Source organism: Gallus gallus, chromosome 2, assembly GCF_016699485.2.
Source record: "Gallus gallus isolate bGalGal1 chromosome 2, bGalGal1.mat.broiler.GRCg7b, whole genome shotgun sequence".
Classification (NCBI taxonomy): domain Eukaryota; kingdom Metazoa; phylum Chordata; class Aves; order Galliformes; family Phasianidae; genus Gallus; species Gallus gallus.
This window is the reverse complement of record NC_052533.1, coordinates 22,909,549-22,924,028: the sequence shown is the minus strand read 5'-3', so window position 1 is coordinate 22,924,028 and position 14,480 is coordinate 22,909,549. Positions and strand designations below refer to the sequence as shown.

The 14,480-nt window shown below is 35.4% G+C and overlaps 1 protein-coding gene across 2 annotated transcripts in view; it reads right to left on the bottom strand.

Moving 5' to 3' along the window:
* Positions 1 to 1,153: 1,153 nt before the first annotated feature.
* The window catches only part of VPS50 (VPS50 subunit of EARP/GARPII complex), a 69,163-nt gene continuing 55,836 nt past the window's right edge, over positions 1,154 to 14,480 (bottom strand). For both annotated transcript variants that reach the window (NM_001396634.1, NM_001012854.3), the window contains 6 exons: positions 9,436 to 9,584; positions 8,190 to 8,286; positions 7,884 to 8,042; positions 5,620 to 5,741; positions 4,768 to 4,957; positions 1,154 to 2,362 (listed from right to left, as the gene is read on the bottom strand). In NM_001396634.1, the coding sequence (NP_001383563.1) occupies positions 2,243 to 2,362; positions 4,768 to 4,957; positions 5,620 to 5,741; positions 7,884 to 8,042; positions 8,190 to 8,286; positions 9,436 to 9,584 (837 nt within the window). In that variant the 3' untranslated portion in view covers positions 1,154 to 2,242. The remainder of the gene's footprint in view (positions 2,363 to 4,767; positions 4,958 to 5,619; positions 5,742 to 7,883; positions 8,043 to 8,189; positions 8,287 to 9,435; positions 9,585 to 14,480) is intronic.

Sequence of the window (14,480 nt, the reverse complement as noted above, 5' to 3'; positions counted from 1 at the left end):
CTGAGAAATGTGAAGGCTATTAAGCTATATATAGCTTATCCCTTAGCAACTGGGCAGCAAGTGGGGGTTGCTCTAGAGAATATAATAAATTCCGAGGCAAATATGAAAGAAGATCAAAAAATTGTTTCACAAGTTTAACATGGCGCATTCTATTATGTGGGGGCTTGAAATGAGCCAATCTATAGATATGTTAACAAAAATTGCTCCTTACTAGGACTCGTGCTATTGCTCACCTCCTTCCTTGACCATACATTCCAGTCAGTGCTTGCACTCGTACCTTTTGGTGAGCAATCAAATTATAGCAACCTAAATAGTTCAGGAGAAATTAACCACACGTTCAGTTCACCACAATTACAGTGAAGTTATTTAAATTCCTTCTTTCATCCACGAGAAGGAAACTGAAACAGATTTTACACTAACAGTCTCTGACACATTTCTATTTCTTCCAAGAGCTCTTGTTCAGGATCTGACCTCAGGGCACATACACTGACGCAAAAGTCCACACTTAAAATGAACTACACTTTTCCCTTTTTCTTTTGAATCACCTTTTTAATGAGGGTAAGAGTGATTCAGCTTCACCGTATCCATAGACACTCTGCTAAACAAGTTTTCGATAGAACTCAGAATGGCAGCATGGTCTATACAGAACGGTGCTAAACTTTGTTTTCAATCCTATTTCCTTTAAGATACAGATGAACAGGGAGATGAATGCTACACAGTCAATATTTAAAGATGTAAATTCTACTGCTCTAAAACCGTATATAGGCTTTTCAAGGAAACTGCACAATGATGCTCAGAATTCATCACTTCTCAAGATGAAACTAACCCACAGAAAAGACCAATTAGCCTGACTCCATGAGGCCATTTCCTGTCACTCGGTACTGCTGACTTTCAGTAAGTGCAGACTGTCCTGTGTTTGAATTAAACAGTGCAATGGCAAAGTATGAACTTGAAAATGAGAGTTTATCACATCATTTACATTAGTGGATTGCATCCTACGTAAATTTTACCTGTTAGCTCATTGGTAGCGTATTGCCTTTTCAAGGGCCTCACATTAGAAAAATGCTTATTACATAATAATTTTTAAAAATTTAAAACATTACATACTGAAAAACAAAGACATGGAACAGAACTTGAGTGTATAAGAAAAATCTTAATGAATATTAAAGTCTTTATTTAAGTTAATTCAGATCGCCTTGGGAGTTTTTCTGCTTTTGCTATGACGGTATTTGAGCAGTCCCCAAGCATCACACGTACAAGGAATATTGCAAGGAAAGTAGATATGTACTCAGAACGCAGGTTCTTCTGCTGAAGGTAAATCTGAAAGCCTCAGTGGTCAGTGATGCTCTGACAAATCAATCTCTAGGACAAATACCCAGCCAGGCAATTTTGACATGCTCAGAATCATTCTAGGAGTCTACAGCAGAGCAGAAAATATTAAGATTATCCATCCAAAAATTCAGCCAAAAAAAAAATCCATTATTCTCTGGTGTTATTGCTTTGGGAACAGGAAAGAGTGGTAAGGGTACAAAAGAGAAGTGACATGAGAGGAACAATACTCATTTTTATAATAAGCATCATTTTGCATTGTTAAATGAGGTAAAGTCTCACAAATAATTCGTTTGAGTGTACAGTATTTATTACCTTGACTGAGCTGAAGTCAATAATTTTGATATGACTATATTAATTCTGAAATAAACATTTTTAAATACATATAAAGATGAAAGACATCAAATGAGAGTTTTTAATTGAGCTATATTCTTAATCCACATGCAAGATATGTTGCTCAAAGATGTACATTTTCTTTCATTTTACACTGGTCCATAATAAAGCACAAATTCTGAGGGGAGAAGCAGTGAGGAAAACGTCCTATTTTCAAATAGCCCTTTCATTAAAAAAGAGCATCACCTATATATTAAGCCAATGTGTTTCTCTCCGATTTTGGTTTTACTTACAGTATACAGATTTTCAAAATATACAGTTCACCAATGATACACAAAGAGCGGCCCTTCACTAAGGGCAAGTAACAAAAAACAGAAAAATACATCAGAAAAGGATTCTTACAGGTTAAAAAAGTAACATTTTAGAATGTTATGCCAATTCAGAGTGTCTCCAAGCTGATAAGAAAGGTCATGCACAATGGTTTTTAAGACAATGTTGTCGTTAGTCCATTTGTCATTTGTCTGCATGCTTCACGTGAACAGAAAAAGGTACAAGTCACACAGAAAGTAACTCTCTCCAGTTATCTTTTAGGCCTGTCTATGTCATCAATAGCAGCTAGCAGCTTCTGTCTTGCCTTCTTGTTGATGTGAGACCCCAGACAAACATTCACCAGATTTGTCAAGTGCTTAGTGGAATATTCCTGGCAAATAAAAGCAGATTATGTTATGGCAAGCAGAATAAGAACAGTGGATAAAGACAGAAAACTAAAAACCAGATACGCACACTGTGGGCTTTTCAAATGATAGCAGCAATCAGGAAACAAGAGAGACTTAAAGTGTTACTTAAGTTGGGTCTGGAGAGTTTTCATTGTTGAGAGAGAGAAGTAGAAAACTGTATTTTGCTGTCTGGCAGAATATAATGGAAAATGCCTACTATTTTAGTAGCATTGGATTGAGTTCACAGAAAGTAATAGTTATGTGTCTAAATCAATGTATAATGCATTTTCCATTCTTTTGGAGGTGTGGTCAGAGATACACATGCAAATGAAATAAGTTTTAAACACCACATTTGCCTAACAACTGTGACAAAACTTGATCTTTTGTTATTTTGACATCATATTTCTGATAAGCTTCTAAATATTTCTGTCTACAGGGTCTTAAGCAACATTAATTTCAGTACATGACAAAGGAGGAAAAAATGACACAAAATATTACAAGAATTCTTAACACCTATCAAAACTCCACGTTTGCCAGTACTACCTTCACTCAGCACTTTCCAAAATGTAGCTTCCACTAATACCTCTAAACTAGTTTTTCCACATAGATCACCAAACACAGCTCATGGTCTCTCTCACAGCTCCAGGTATAACAGGGAAAACCATATTTCAGAAGAATGTTTTTCATCCCTTTCTAGCTGGACTAGCTAGAACAGTGTGACTATTGCTTACAGTCTTATTATAATTATTAGGTTATGCTGCCCTGAAAGCATGCCAAATGCTTGGAAAACACAAATGAAGTCTTATCTCAGAGAGCAAATTGATCCTGATTCAGTTTTATTTGTCAAAGAAGAAAAAGCAATGACTTTTATGTATTCTGCCTTATGACTTTGTTGAAGTTACCCACTCCTAAAGGCCTAATTTCAAATTGTACTTCTTGATGATGAGTTTGTTCACCTGAACAGAATACAAGTATTCTCAACTTCACTAAAGGATGGAAGTTAACGGGAGAAAATTTGGCCCAAATACTTCAGATCATTTTCTTAGACTCATTCTTAACAGCATTTGGTGTACTTATGCTCATCCCACTAGTATATGTTTAAAAACTTCCTGGTATCAGAACTACAGTAATCAAGTAGAATGGCCCAAGTAGCAAACTTCTTTATACGGTAGGGCAGTTATGGTAAGACTCTTGATTATCTTATGAAAACTTCCTACAAATCACATTGTACTATCTTTGACTATGATGCACTGATAATTTCCAACCATAATACAGTACACTTACATAGAGCTCAAACCAAAAAGGGATTATGCCTATTCCCTGATGATTTTGCCTTGTTAATTCACTTGCATAAAAGAGCAACTTTTACAGGGATAACGTCTGAAGAACTAGTTGATAAATTACTTCAGTTAACTCTCAAAATTGTAAATGATCGACTACCTACAACAAAAGTATCTTCAGAATCAAAACCAATGTCTGAAAATAACAGATAGGTGCATTGTGAAGAAATCTTGCATTCTCATGTTGAAAAACAAACAAACAAAAAAAACAGTAAAAAAACCAGAACATTTATTGGGCTACTGAGTCTCTCCACCCTCCAGTGCAACACTGGTCTGTAATGCAATACTATTAGCAGATTGGCCATGATGCTCTCCACAGCACTGACTAGCCATGATCTGTCAGATTTAAAATTTATTTTCAGCACATAATTTTCCTGACAACAAAGACTATCAAATCACTGTTCTTATCAGTTGCACATACCAACGCAGGCATTTCTTTTCCCTCACTGCTGTTCTAATCTCAGAATTGATTTAGATCAAAGTCTGGGTCATTGCTTAGACTATGAAACAGAATTTAGATTGTATAGGCTTCAGATGCCTGGGATCCATCTGCTTCTTTAGCCTGTATTGGACCAGAGGTGCTGCCTAAGGAGTAGAAAAAAACTTTCTTTGGCTTCAACCCATCTCAGAATACCAGGTAGATTAGCAGTAATTCCTACATGGAATTTCTTGTGTAAGGAGAACCAGATGGCTAAAGCCAGATACTACAATTCATAACACATCTTCCTGAGATTAATTCTATCATCTTAAGAGATATGGAATGGTAATTGGTAGAAAAGGTAAATAAATTTAGATTCTCCTTTTATCAAAATCTCTGTTCTTATCCTTCCAAATATATAGGTACTTTCGTATGATAATAAACATTTATCTACACACATATATATGTACATATTGCATGCCATACAATTTTATTATAACAAATGAACATATACATATGAGTATATTCATTTTTAGCACACAGAATTAATCATTTGGAGTTGTTAGTGTGATTCCACCATTCTTGGGAATCCTCCTTAAAGACAGCAAAAGAATGAAAATTTAACTCTTACCCTGTGTTCTTTTATCCAACGCTCCATGTCATTTTCTGTTAAGTAGTATGCTTTAATGTAGGTCTCCACAAATTCTTTATCTGGAATAGGTCTAATGTCTGTTAACTTTTCTAGTTTCATTAAGAACTGTTGAAAGTCAAGTTGCATCAAGGCACGTCCTTCATTGCTGCATTTCTTCACATTAGCATAACTGGAAAAAGGAACACAGTAGAAACTAACAATAAATATAAATATAAATAAATAAATATGAATCTTACTTCTCAAAGTTACTTAGTCCTTCAAACCCCAAGGTGGAATATAATTATTGTTTACACTGCATCTACCTGTTGCATTTCTTTCCATCTCATTCTTCCATACTCTCCTGTAATTAAGGACCCCACGTACATGGGAAGAAATATAGTAACATTAAGTAGAAAGAGTGGAATACAGAACATATTCTATGATGCAGAAGATGACAGCACAGACAAGTAGTGAATGAAAAGACTACAACACCAACTCTAAAAAGACTGGGAAACCAGTGGCAAGGTAGGAATAAGCTAAGCTTAGCTAAGTTGCTGGCTAATGTATGTTCATATTTAGCAAGTCAACTAGGACACCTCTTTGTTCCCAACGAAATTAGAAAACTTCTGTCCCATGGCTATTCTAAAGTAACTCAACTTTCCTTCCTAGCAATTGTCTTACTTCCTGGAAAAGACAAACACGAGCACCTCATTGAGATGTTGACAATTACATTTTATCCTCAAAACCTCAACAGCTTACCAATACACTACAAGAATTAGAAACTTTAATACCATGATATAAGCATTATCATTACATATTTACTCAAGACCAAGACTTTCATGAACTACTTACCCTTCTACAAGAGTTCTATTGGCCAAGCGCATGCAGTGCTCCCAAAGTATATTTGATACTATTAGTGGAATACGGACTCTCTTAGATACCTCATTCAACCTTCTGTTAAATTCTTCAAATTCCTGATAAAACATGTAAGATTATAATTCTATTAGCATTTAAAACATCATACTCTATAAATACCTACTAATAAATAAATAAGGAAAAAATGAACCACATACACACACTAAAATTCATAAAAAAAATCTTCTCATTGCCCCACTGTCAAAACTCATCTTTTACTTTCTGAAAGCTAATATACAGCCACTGAAGAAAATCCAGCGATAAGCTCTTTATCCATCTAAATATTTGCCCCATCAGCCTTCAGGGAGAACCTCAAAAATATTGCAGTCGTTTTTCATTCTTCAGCCTTTTGCATTAAAAAATTCCCAGGTGCTTTAGTAAGAGCTGAAAGCACCCACTAAAAACAAACCAAACCCAACAGTTCAGCAGTATACTGCAATGCTAGATTACAATTTAGGTTGAAGAAACAGGTACCTGTTTCCACGTGACGCATCAATGGACTGGACGGATTTTGAGCTGTTACTCTAAGTGATAAACTAGCCATAACTGAATGTAATTACTACTACAATGATTTTTGTGACGTACATGAAGAGAAACAGAAGTCAGCTGCCAGGAATTAATGCCTCTATCATTTTTAAAAAGATATCAAATAGCTCAAACATAAAGGTGACCTTGACAATGAACTCTGTGTAACCATCAGAGTTTGTACTGCAGACTATGAAGGCCACACTTGTCCAACCAAGTGCTTTCATTACACAATGCTAGAATCTCATGGTTTTGTTGTTATTGTTTGTTTTTCCTAGCAAAAGAACAAGAGAATAACCACGAAGTTGGTGATCTCAGTGACCATTTTAAGCTAGCTTCTAACCAAATAACTGGTATTTAACACAAATTTTCTGGAAGAGAAATTGGGCAAGAGGAAGCAGAATACCACAGTGCTGTGTTTTAACCAGCTTATAGTCACTCCTGTAAAGCCAACATTCTTCAACAATCCTCTTTTCCCATACTACGACTGCGTAAAGAACTTTGCATACGTGTGCACATGGCTAAAAGCAGTTTGGTTATTACACTAAACACCCCTGACACTCCTGGAGTCACAGAGCACAAAGCAAATCACTAATTGCTAAGGAGTAATCTAAAAGCCTCTAAAAAAACTATTACTACCTATGTAATGTACAGGCCAGAAATGTTTTTAAATTGCATTAGCTCCCATTGTCCTGAAGCAAATTCATCAGAAGATGCACACTCACAGAAGGAAAAAGTTCTACTGCAGTATGTTCTGCAGAAATGCTTTAAGCACAAACTGATTTCAAAAAGCCACAGCAGCATAAAGAGTCATCAAAAGATTCAGTCAAATTCAGTGCAGCCTCATTTCTTTGCATTTTTTTTTTAAACAGAATAATTGTAAGGTACAAAAGTGTAATCAAATGTTATTCAACACAGATGCTTAACATTTTCTGTGATGCATACTTGATGTTTTGATTAAAATTTCTTGCTTCTCTGTAAGAATTATACTACTACAAATGCCACAACTTCCTCCTAAAGGCCTTTTTAAACATACTTTAAACATAAATAAAATTCTAACATGAGAGATTCTCCCTATAATTGGTTCCATATGCCATAAGACACAACAGTAGTATAACCACTTCTACTGAATGCAACTGAGAAGTTGGCTGAGTAACTTCTCCTTTAGCTCCTTTTTAAAATGCTTACTTATAAAAATACCAACTACAAATAGAAAGCACACAATTATTATTAGTGCTGGTTTTTCTGATAGCACCTATGATACAGCTCAAAGACAACTGAGACAATTATACAGAACAGCTAACTGCCTTTCTTCAAAACAAAATAGAACAACCAGTTAAGAAAACCACTGTATCAGCCACTGTATTTTCCTCAATGTTATTTCCATCTAATAGATGTTGGTCTACCATTCAACACTTAAGTATGAAACTCATTAGTCTTTTGTGGTCACTTTCATCCACAGTATTGTAAAAAAAATCATCACTGAAAACAAACATGCAAGTATTTCTGCTAGTAGCAAGAACAATGAAAATTCTGGACAGATCTCCTTATGGCAACTTAATAATTTTCAGGAAGTTATATTGCTCTAATCATGCTACCTTAACAGTTTTAGTGATGTGTGCAGTAGTTGAATGCTTATATGTGCTCTAGCACACTGTTTCTCCTAAAGTATTCACCTTTAAAAGAGAGTCTACGTATACATTGTGTTGTGACATGATTTCCTTCACATCCCATTTTACATTAGCCATGAGAAGCAACATCTGTTCATAATCAATGGCTTTAGCAGCAACAATCCAATAAACTGGTTTGCGTAGTTCATTGGCAGTTGACACAGTCTGCAATAGAATAAAAAGAAAACTCAATTCAGCAAATTTCAGGCTAGTAAGAGCAATATATAACTATGGTTTAAAAATATTTCCATCATATAGTACAAGTTTCAAATCTTGCATTAAAAAATTAGCTCTCAATTACACAATTCTGACCTGAGAATAGAACTGCTGAAGAAAAGGCTTCTTGGCAGCTGGCATCACTGCATCAAGATGAGGCTGAAGAAACTCAAACTGCTCAGCCAGAAAAACCCTTTGAAAATAAAGAAAATGCACCGTGAACTAAATTAAACATTTGGAATGCCTCTATACATCTCTTCATCTACATTTATTTGGCAACAATGAAATTTACCAAGGTTAGATATAATACTGATAAGAACTCTATCATTTTTTGGCCAGAATATCAAAATGCATTCTCAATTATGAAAATTTGAAAATGTGATTGGGAACAAAATGAATAAAAATGTGAAGGTTTGAATAGCAAGAACTCAAATTTCTGTTTTAATCAGGATATACTGCAAAATTCTGATCCAAAACCTAGTAAAGCCAGTGGACAACTGTCCCACAATTTCCTCATGGCAAGCCAGCTCACGTTAAAAGAAATCACATCAGAATTCCAAAACAACATTACTGATTACATGTTTGCTAGTAAACTTTTAAAAGCACAATATGAGATCAAATTCTTCATTAGAGGTATGATTTTTTTTTAATTATCACTTAATAAACAACCATTTAATTCTCTTTTGAAAACACATTTTAAAATTAATTATTAATCTTTAACAAAGTCCTCTTGTGTGGAAAACAAAATGAAATCCCATATCACTCTACTACTATTCTGATGACCAACTGAAAAAATACTTCATAAGAGTTTTCCATTACTTGTTCATTATAATGTCTTCTCACAGGTAAACTTCCACCTGTTGCCAAGAAAATCATGAATGGAGCCAAGCCAATATGTACTAAGCAGTTCTGGGTCTCAGCTATCAGCATCTGAGTACTGGTTTAAATATTTAAAATAATATATATATTTTATATAAATATATAAATACATACATAAAAAATAAAATAAATATTTTATATATATATACACACACACATATATACACAGAGATTAAAAACTGCCATTGAGCTCTTGAAATTAAACTCTTTTTTCTGTTAGATTTGGCTTTGTGCTGTCACAAATTACTGGAGAAGCTGCAGCAAAGTTTTATTGCTTATGCTTGCAGGTGGTTAGACCTGCATGTCCTACTATCGTTAATTAAAAAAATTACCTCTGATTCTCATTTTTAAAATCACATTCAAGGGTAGGAATTTTTGACCTCTTAAGAAGGTTTTGGATTGTAATCACAACTCCTTAAATATTCCATCAACCACAAAAAGTGGTGTACAGTAAATAACCTACAAGGATTCCGTGGCTACCACTCTCTCTGCCAAACCATAGAGTGAACTGCCAGATGTCAAAACGACTAGATGACTGAGATGTGGGCTTGGCACCTTCTCCTTTCTCTCTTCAGCAGCTGTGAGAGTTCCTGTGGGATCAGCAGAGACCTCCTAAAACACAATTGACAAATGTGTAAATTCGCATAGTGTAGATCATTATCTACCCCAGAAAAAAGGAAACAGAACAAACTTCTTACTGCACCTTAACATCCATACAGCCTTTAGACCAACTGCCTACTCAAAGACCAACTTCTCGCTCTTGAATATAGTTTCTTCAATATGACAACAGCCAAATAAGGGGATAAATCAAAATAATATTATTCACATCTGAGCTTTTCTGCTTCTTTGGGCTGTGAACAGCATAGGTAAAATATAAACCTTGTTTTTAAAACACTAAGTTATCATTCCAGGACAACTTCTATCCTGCAGACAACTCAGTTGTAAACAGCTTGGAAATATTCACAGTATGGGATAAAAAAAACTACACCTCTAGATTTCAGGCATTTACATAGCAGCTACAGATGGAAGAGAGAACACAGGATGAAGAATTTTTCAGAGCTACCATAGTCATCTAAGCTGCTGTAGAAATGGACATGCAGATGGTCACTCCCTGATGTTTAATTATTTGCCAAAACCAGACCAGAAGATGAAAACATAAAAGTAGTTCTGGCTTCATATCATGCTTACTGCTTACATACATGAGAAATGCTACAGAATAAGAGTAGCCAGAACTCAAATCAGATAAAGAAGGGAGAAGATACAATACTGGTTTCTTAACTCATTTCTTATCCTGTGATTCTGACATATTAATTTTGTTGCCAAACAGGTGCTACAACAAGCCATCAGCCTGGCCATATAGAATGAAAATAAATTTGAGCAATAACACAGTGCCAGAGTAGCAGTAAACACTGTTTATTCAGAAGCGAGATTAGGTGTGAGACATATCTGTTGCAAAGAAAGGTATGAACACAACCAATATGACAACAAAACTGCTTAAACAATTACATTTATGGCTGGACTCCAAAAACATAATAGCATAATTTTTACACTGCTGTAAAACTGTACGAGGATGATGCCAAAAAGCGTGATAATACATAACGCAGGTGTGCAGGGTTTTTTTGGCTTCAGATAGAAAAAGCTGCACTGAAATAACTAAAGGAACAAGAGTAGGAGGAGGAAAAACTGATTCAGGCTGACCATAGCAACCAGGGGGAGATTCTTCAAGGTTCACAGAATAGAACAATTGTGAGGGGTGGCATTCTTTTTTTCCTAAGAAGAAAGGGGTAGCAGTGAGCATCAGAAAAACTGACTAAGTCGTGATCTAACACACTTTAAGTATCAGGATTGAGACAGTGAAGAATATGCACTGTAGATCTTGAAAAGAAAAGAGAAGGTACTGCATGCAGCAGAGAAACAGGTGAACAGGGGAAAACAACAGGGAATATAATGCTGTCCAATCTGCTAAAAATGGTTTGAAGTGTAGAGAAACAAAAGGATCACAAGTTCCACCTTAACCATCTTAGAATTGACAATTGATTTCAGTGTGACAACCCAAGGCAACAGGGAGATGGATGTGCTAACTCAGAAAAGCTCTGTCAGTTCCATGTCTCCAGAAGATGTCCAACATATGTGAATGCGCTACATACATCTACTTCAGTGGGTGAAACCAAGTATAGACAGACTTGGACAGTACAGTTCTGGTTGTCAAGTATGAAGAAAGTATCTACAAACTTGTAAAATAAAAAGTCTGCAATAAACTACAGAAGTGGAAAGTGGGCAAAGCAAGGAGCCATGAATAATCCCCACAGAAATCCTGACCAAGACTACTGACTGAGCAACACCATCAACACATCATTTGCAGCACTAGAAGATCTAGCTGAAGGTCAATGAGCAGAAGGCAAAACTACAAAAAGAAGATCAGATGTTACCAGATGCATATGCACTAGCATGGGAATGATTAAAAAGTCTAGCTACATCACCGAGCCCTTTGAAAAGTGAATTTTTATTTCTCTGTTCCGTGTTCATATTCAACCAGATAACTCTGCAATTATACTGGCCAGACATTTCATAATACAGTGAAGCTGGCATTCTGCTGAGTCTATCAGAATGAATAAACAAGTCAAGAGGTCTGGATATTTGCTAAAGTTCGTGTAATCTCTTTGAGGAAGCTCTGAAGATACCTGCCTAGCACATCCACAGTGAAAACTGGCAATACTATTTAATGATCTAGGCATAACAGTTAATTCTTCGTATTAACTGAGCCAAAGCCACAATTAATTAACTGTAAAAATCCACTCTTTATCTGTCTTCTAACTTTTTCTTTAATAGCATCCTCAAAAACACAACAAAGAAAGGCTTTGGAGTATTTACATATGATAAAAAACAACAACAAAAAAAAAACACAGCCCACCAATCAATTCTCTGATCTTAGGAGATACCCTGAGCGACAGGGTTAGAGGGAGAGTAGCAGTGGTAAAGATCTGAAGAAACTCTGGAAGACTGCCTAGTAGCATTTTGAGTATCATTATGAATAATAATGTGATTATTTCGCTGTTTAAACAAGAAAAACAAAATCATTTTGACAACACAGGACTGTCAATTACATTTTTGTTGTTATTGTTGTGTTTTTTTTTCAAAGACTGACCACAAAATATATTAACATTAAATATTACAGAGACTCCATGTTGTATTTATCTCTTATCACTTCAGTACTGAAACACATATTAAGCAATTTTTTCCTCTATCTGCCCAATTCCATAAATATCTTACGTTATTTATTTAACAGAGAAAGCATCTGAAGACACAAAATGCATACAAGACAGACACATCTGTGTACAACCATGGAGCCAAACTCTGCTTCAGATATATTGGCCAGACACACTATCAGTATTTCTTTCTCCTTGTTCCAAAATAGATGCAGAAGCTAATAGTAAAAAGCAATCATGACATGACTGAAAGCAGCAATAGAGGCATACGTTCAGACTGGAACAAGAAAAAAATCCTACAAGCTGTTTAAAGAAATGAGTTGTTTTGCAACAGACTGGACTTGTCACAGTTAACCTTTCCAGTAATTTAAGAAAATCTGCAAGGCACACTCTGTTCTCGGAGATTACTTTTGACTACTCATAGAGAAAAGGAAGCTCCAGTAAAACTGGAAGGAGGAGAACCTGCACCAATCAGTAGAGGAAGGTGATGATGATGGGAATAGAAACCAGGAAATTAAACAGCAGCCAGCTTAAGTTACATTTCAAGAGAGGTCAAGTTACACTGAGAATGTATTGTAGTACCTAGCATCAAGCATTCAGAGAGCAGCACCAAGTCAGAATAAACTTGCTTAGCTTTTCTCTGCATCAGAGCAGCAGTCTTGCTGATAGAGCAAAATTGTAATGCATCTCAGACATACTGCAGTCCACTTAACATTCCTGTAAGCAAACTGGGCAAAATAGGGATTTAATAAAATCATTACAAGATACACATGGAACTGATGCAAACTACAATATATTTTTCTGCTTCCTTGCCAAATGGAAGAAGATCACACTGATCACACAATTTGTAGTTTAAAAAATAGATTTTATCCAAAACACCAAACTTATCTGAACAATAATCAAACCAACTGTGCCAGGTACAGCAGTATGGGTTAACCCGCATTCCTCGTAGTCACCTTACAGTGGATCTTATCTATTCCGCTATTTCTGTCATATTTTAAAAGGAAAAGAATTGAGTTTTCTAATGCTACATGATTGGGACACACAACTAGCAATTGTTTATATAAGCTGCTTTGCTAGAAAGGCCCGAAAATATCAGAACACAGAGGTGTTAAAGCAGGGTTATGAGTACTTTACCTTGTTTAACGTCTGCTAACAATAATATCAGCTACACTGTGTGCTTTAGCAGGTACCATTATGCAATGTCTATCTTTGAATTAGATTTCCTCTGAAATTGCTTTTTAGGACAGATGAGCATGTATTAGTAAATAGCAGGTATTAGATATGTGTTAGTGTGCTGCTTTTTGATTCATGGCTGGACACTTTACTTCAGCATTTGATTGTTTATTCCCAAGCAGAAATTCTTTACCTAATAATACAAATCTATCTGTGTAAGGAACAAGCTTCTCTTACAACTTGTTCCTTTAAAAAATGTCTTCCATAACAAGAAAGCATTTTCACTGCAATAGTTCAACAGAACTCACTCATAAAGCTCTGTGGGAAAGCCTTCCATCTGAAGAAGAGACTATAAGCTAATAACATAAATTAGAAGGGTTAGCTAACTAAACTAATTATCTAAGTTAAAAGTTAGACATGCAAGTTGCAAGAAAAACATTTTTAAGGGGCCTGGTTTCATCATGAGCTCAGAATCATTTTTCAGTTACCCAACAGAACGTTAAGCACTAGGTAAGCATGAGAAAAATATCTGATTATCTGCCATTGCAGTGGAGATGCTGAATATGAATGGCTATAGTTAACTCATACCTCATACTTCTAGTATAGAACTTTAGCTTTAGAATTATGTTTTAAATTCCACACACACACAATAGGAACAATTTCAGATTTGATTATGCTATAAGTAAACGGCAATATTTTTAAACCTTACAAAAGAAATCCTGAAGTTAGTAATAAGTAGTAAGTGGAATTTGCAAGGCATGCCAAAAAACAGAATATTAGAAAATGTTCTAATAGTCAAATAGTCTATAGGTACATCATGCGTCTCTGACAAATGAACACTGTTAACTTACACTGGATGTGCACTGATGGCAAAGAAAAAGCAGAGTGACCTCAAACATTTACCTAGAACACAATTTACCTTACAGGGTTACTCCACTAGCTCCGTGTTTACAGAATTGTAATTAATAGTTTCAGTAACATTAAGAGCATAGAATGCAACAAAATAAACATTTACCAAACATAAGCCCTTACTGCGTGCAAAAGGTGTTCAAAAATAGTTCATCTCAAAGTAATCACTTAATATAAAAAGATTTCTGATTAGAGCAGATGTACAGAAATCAACACG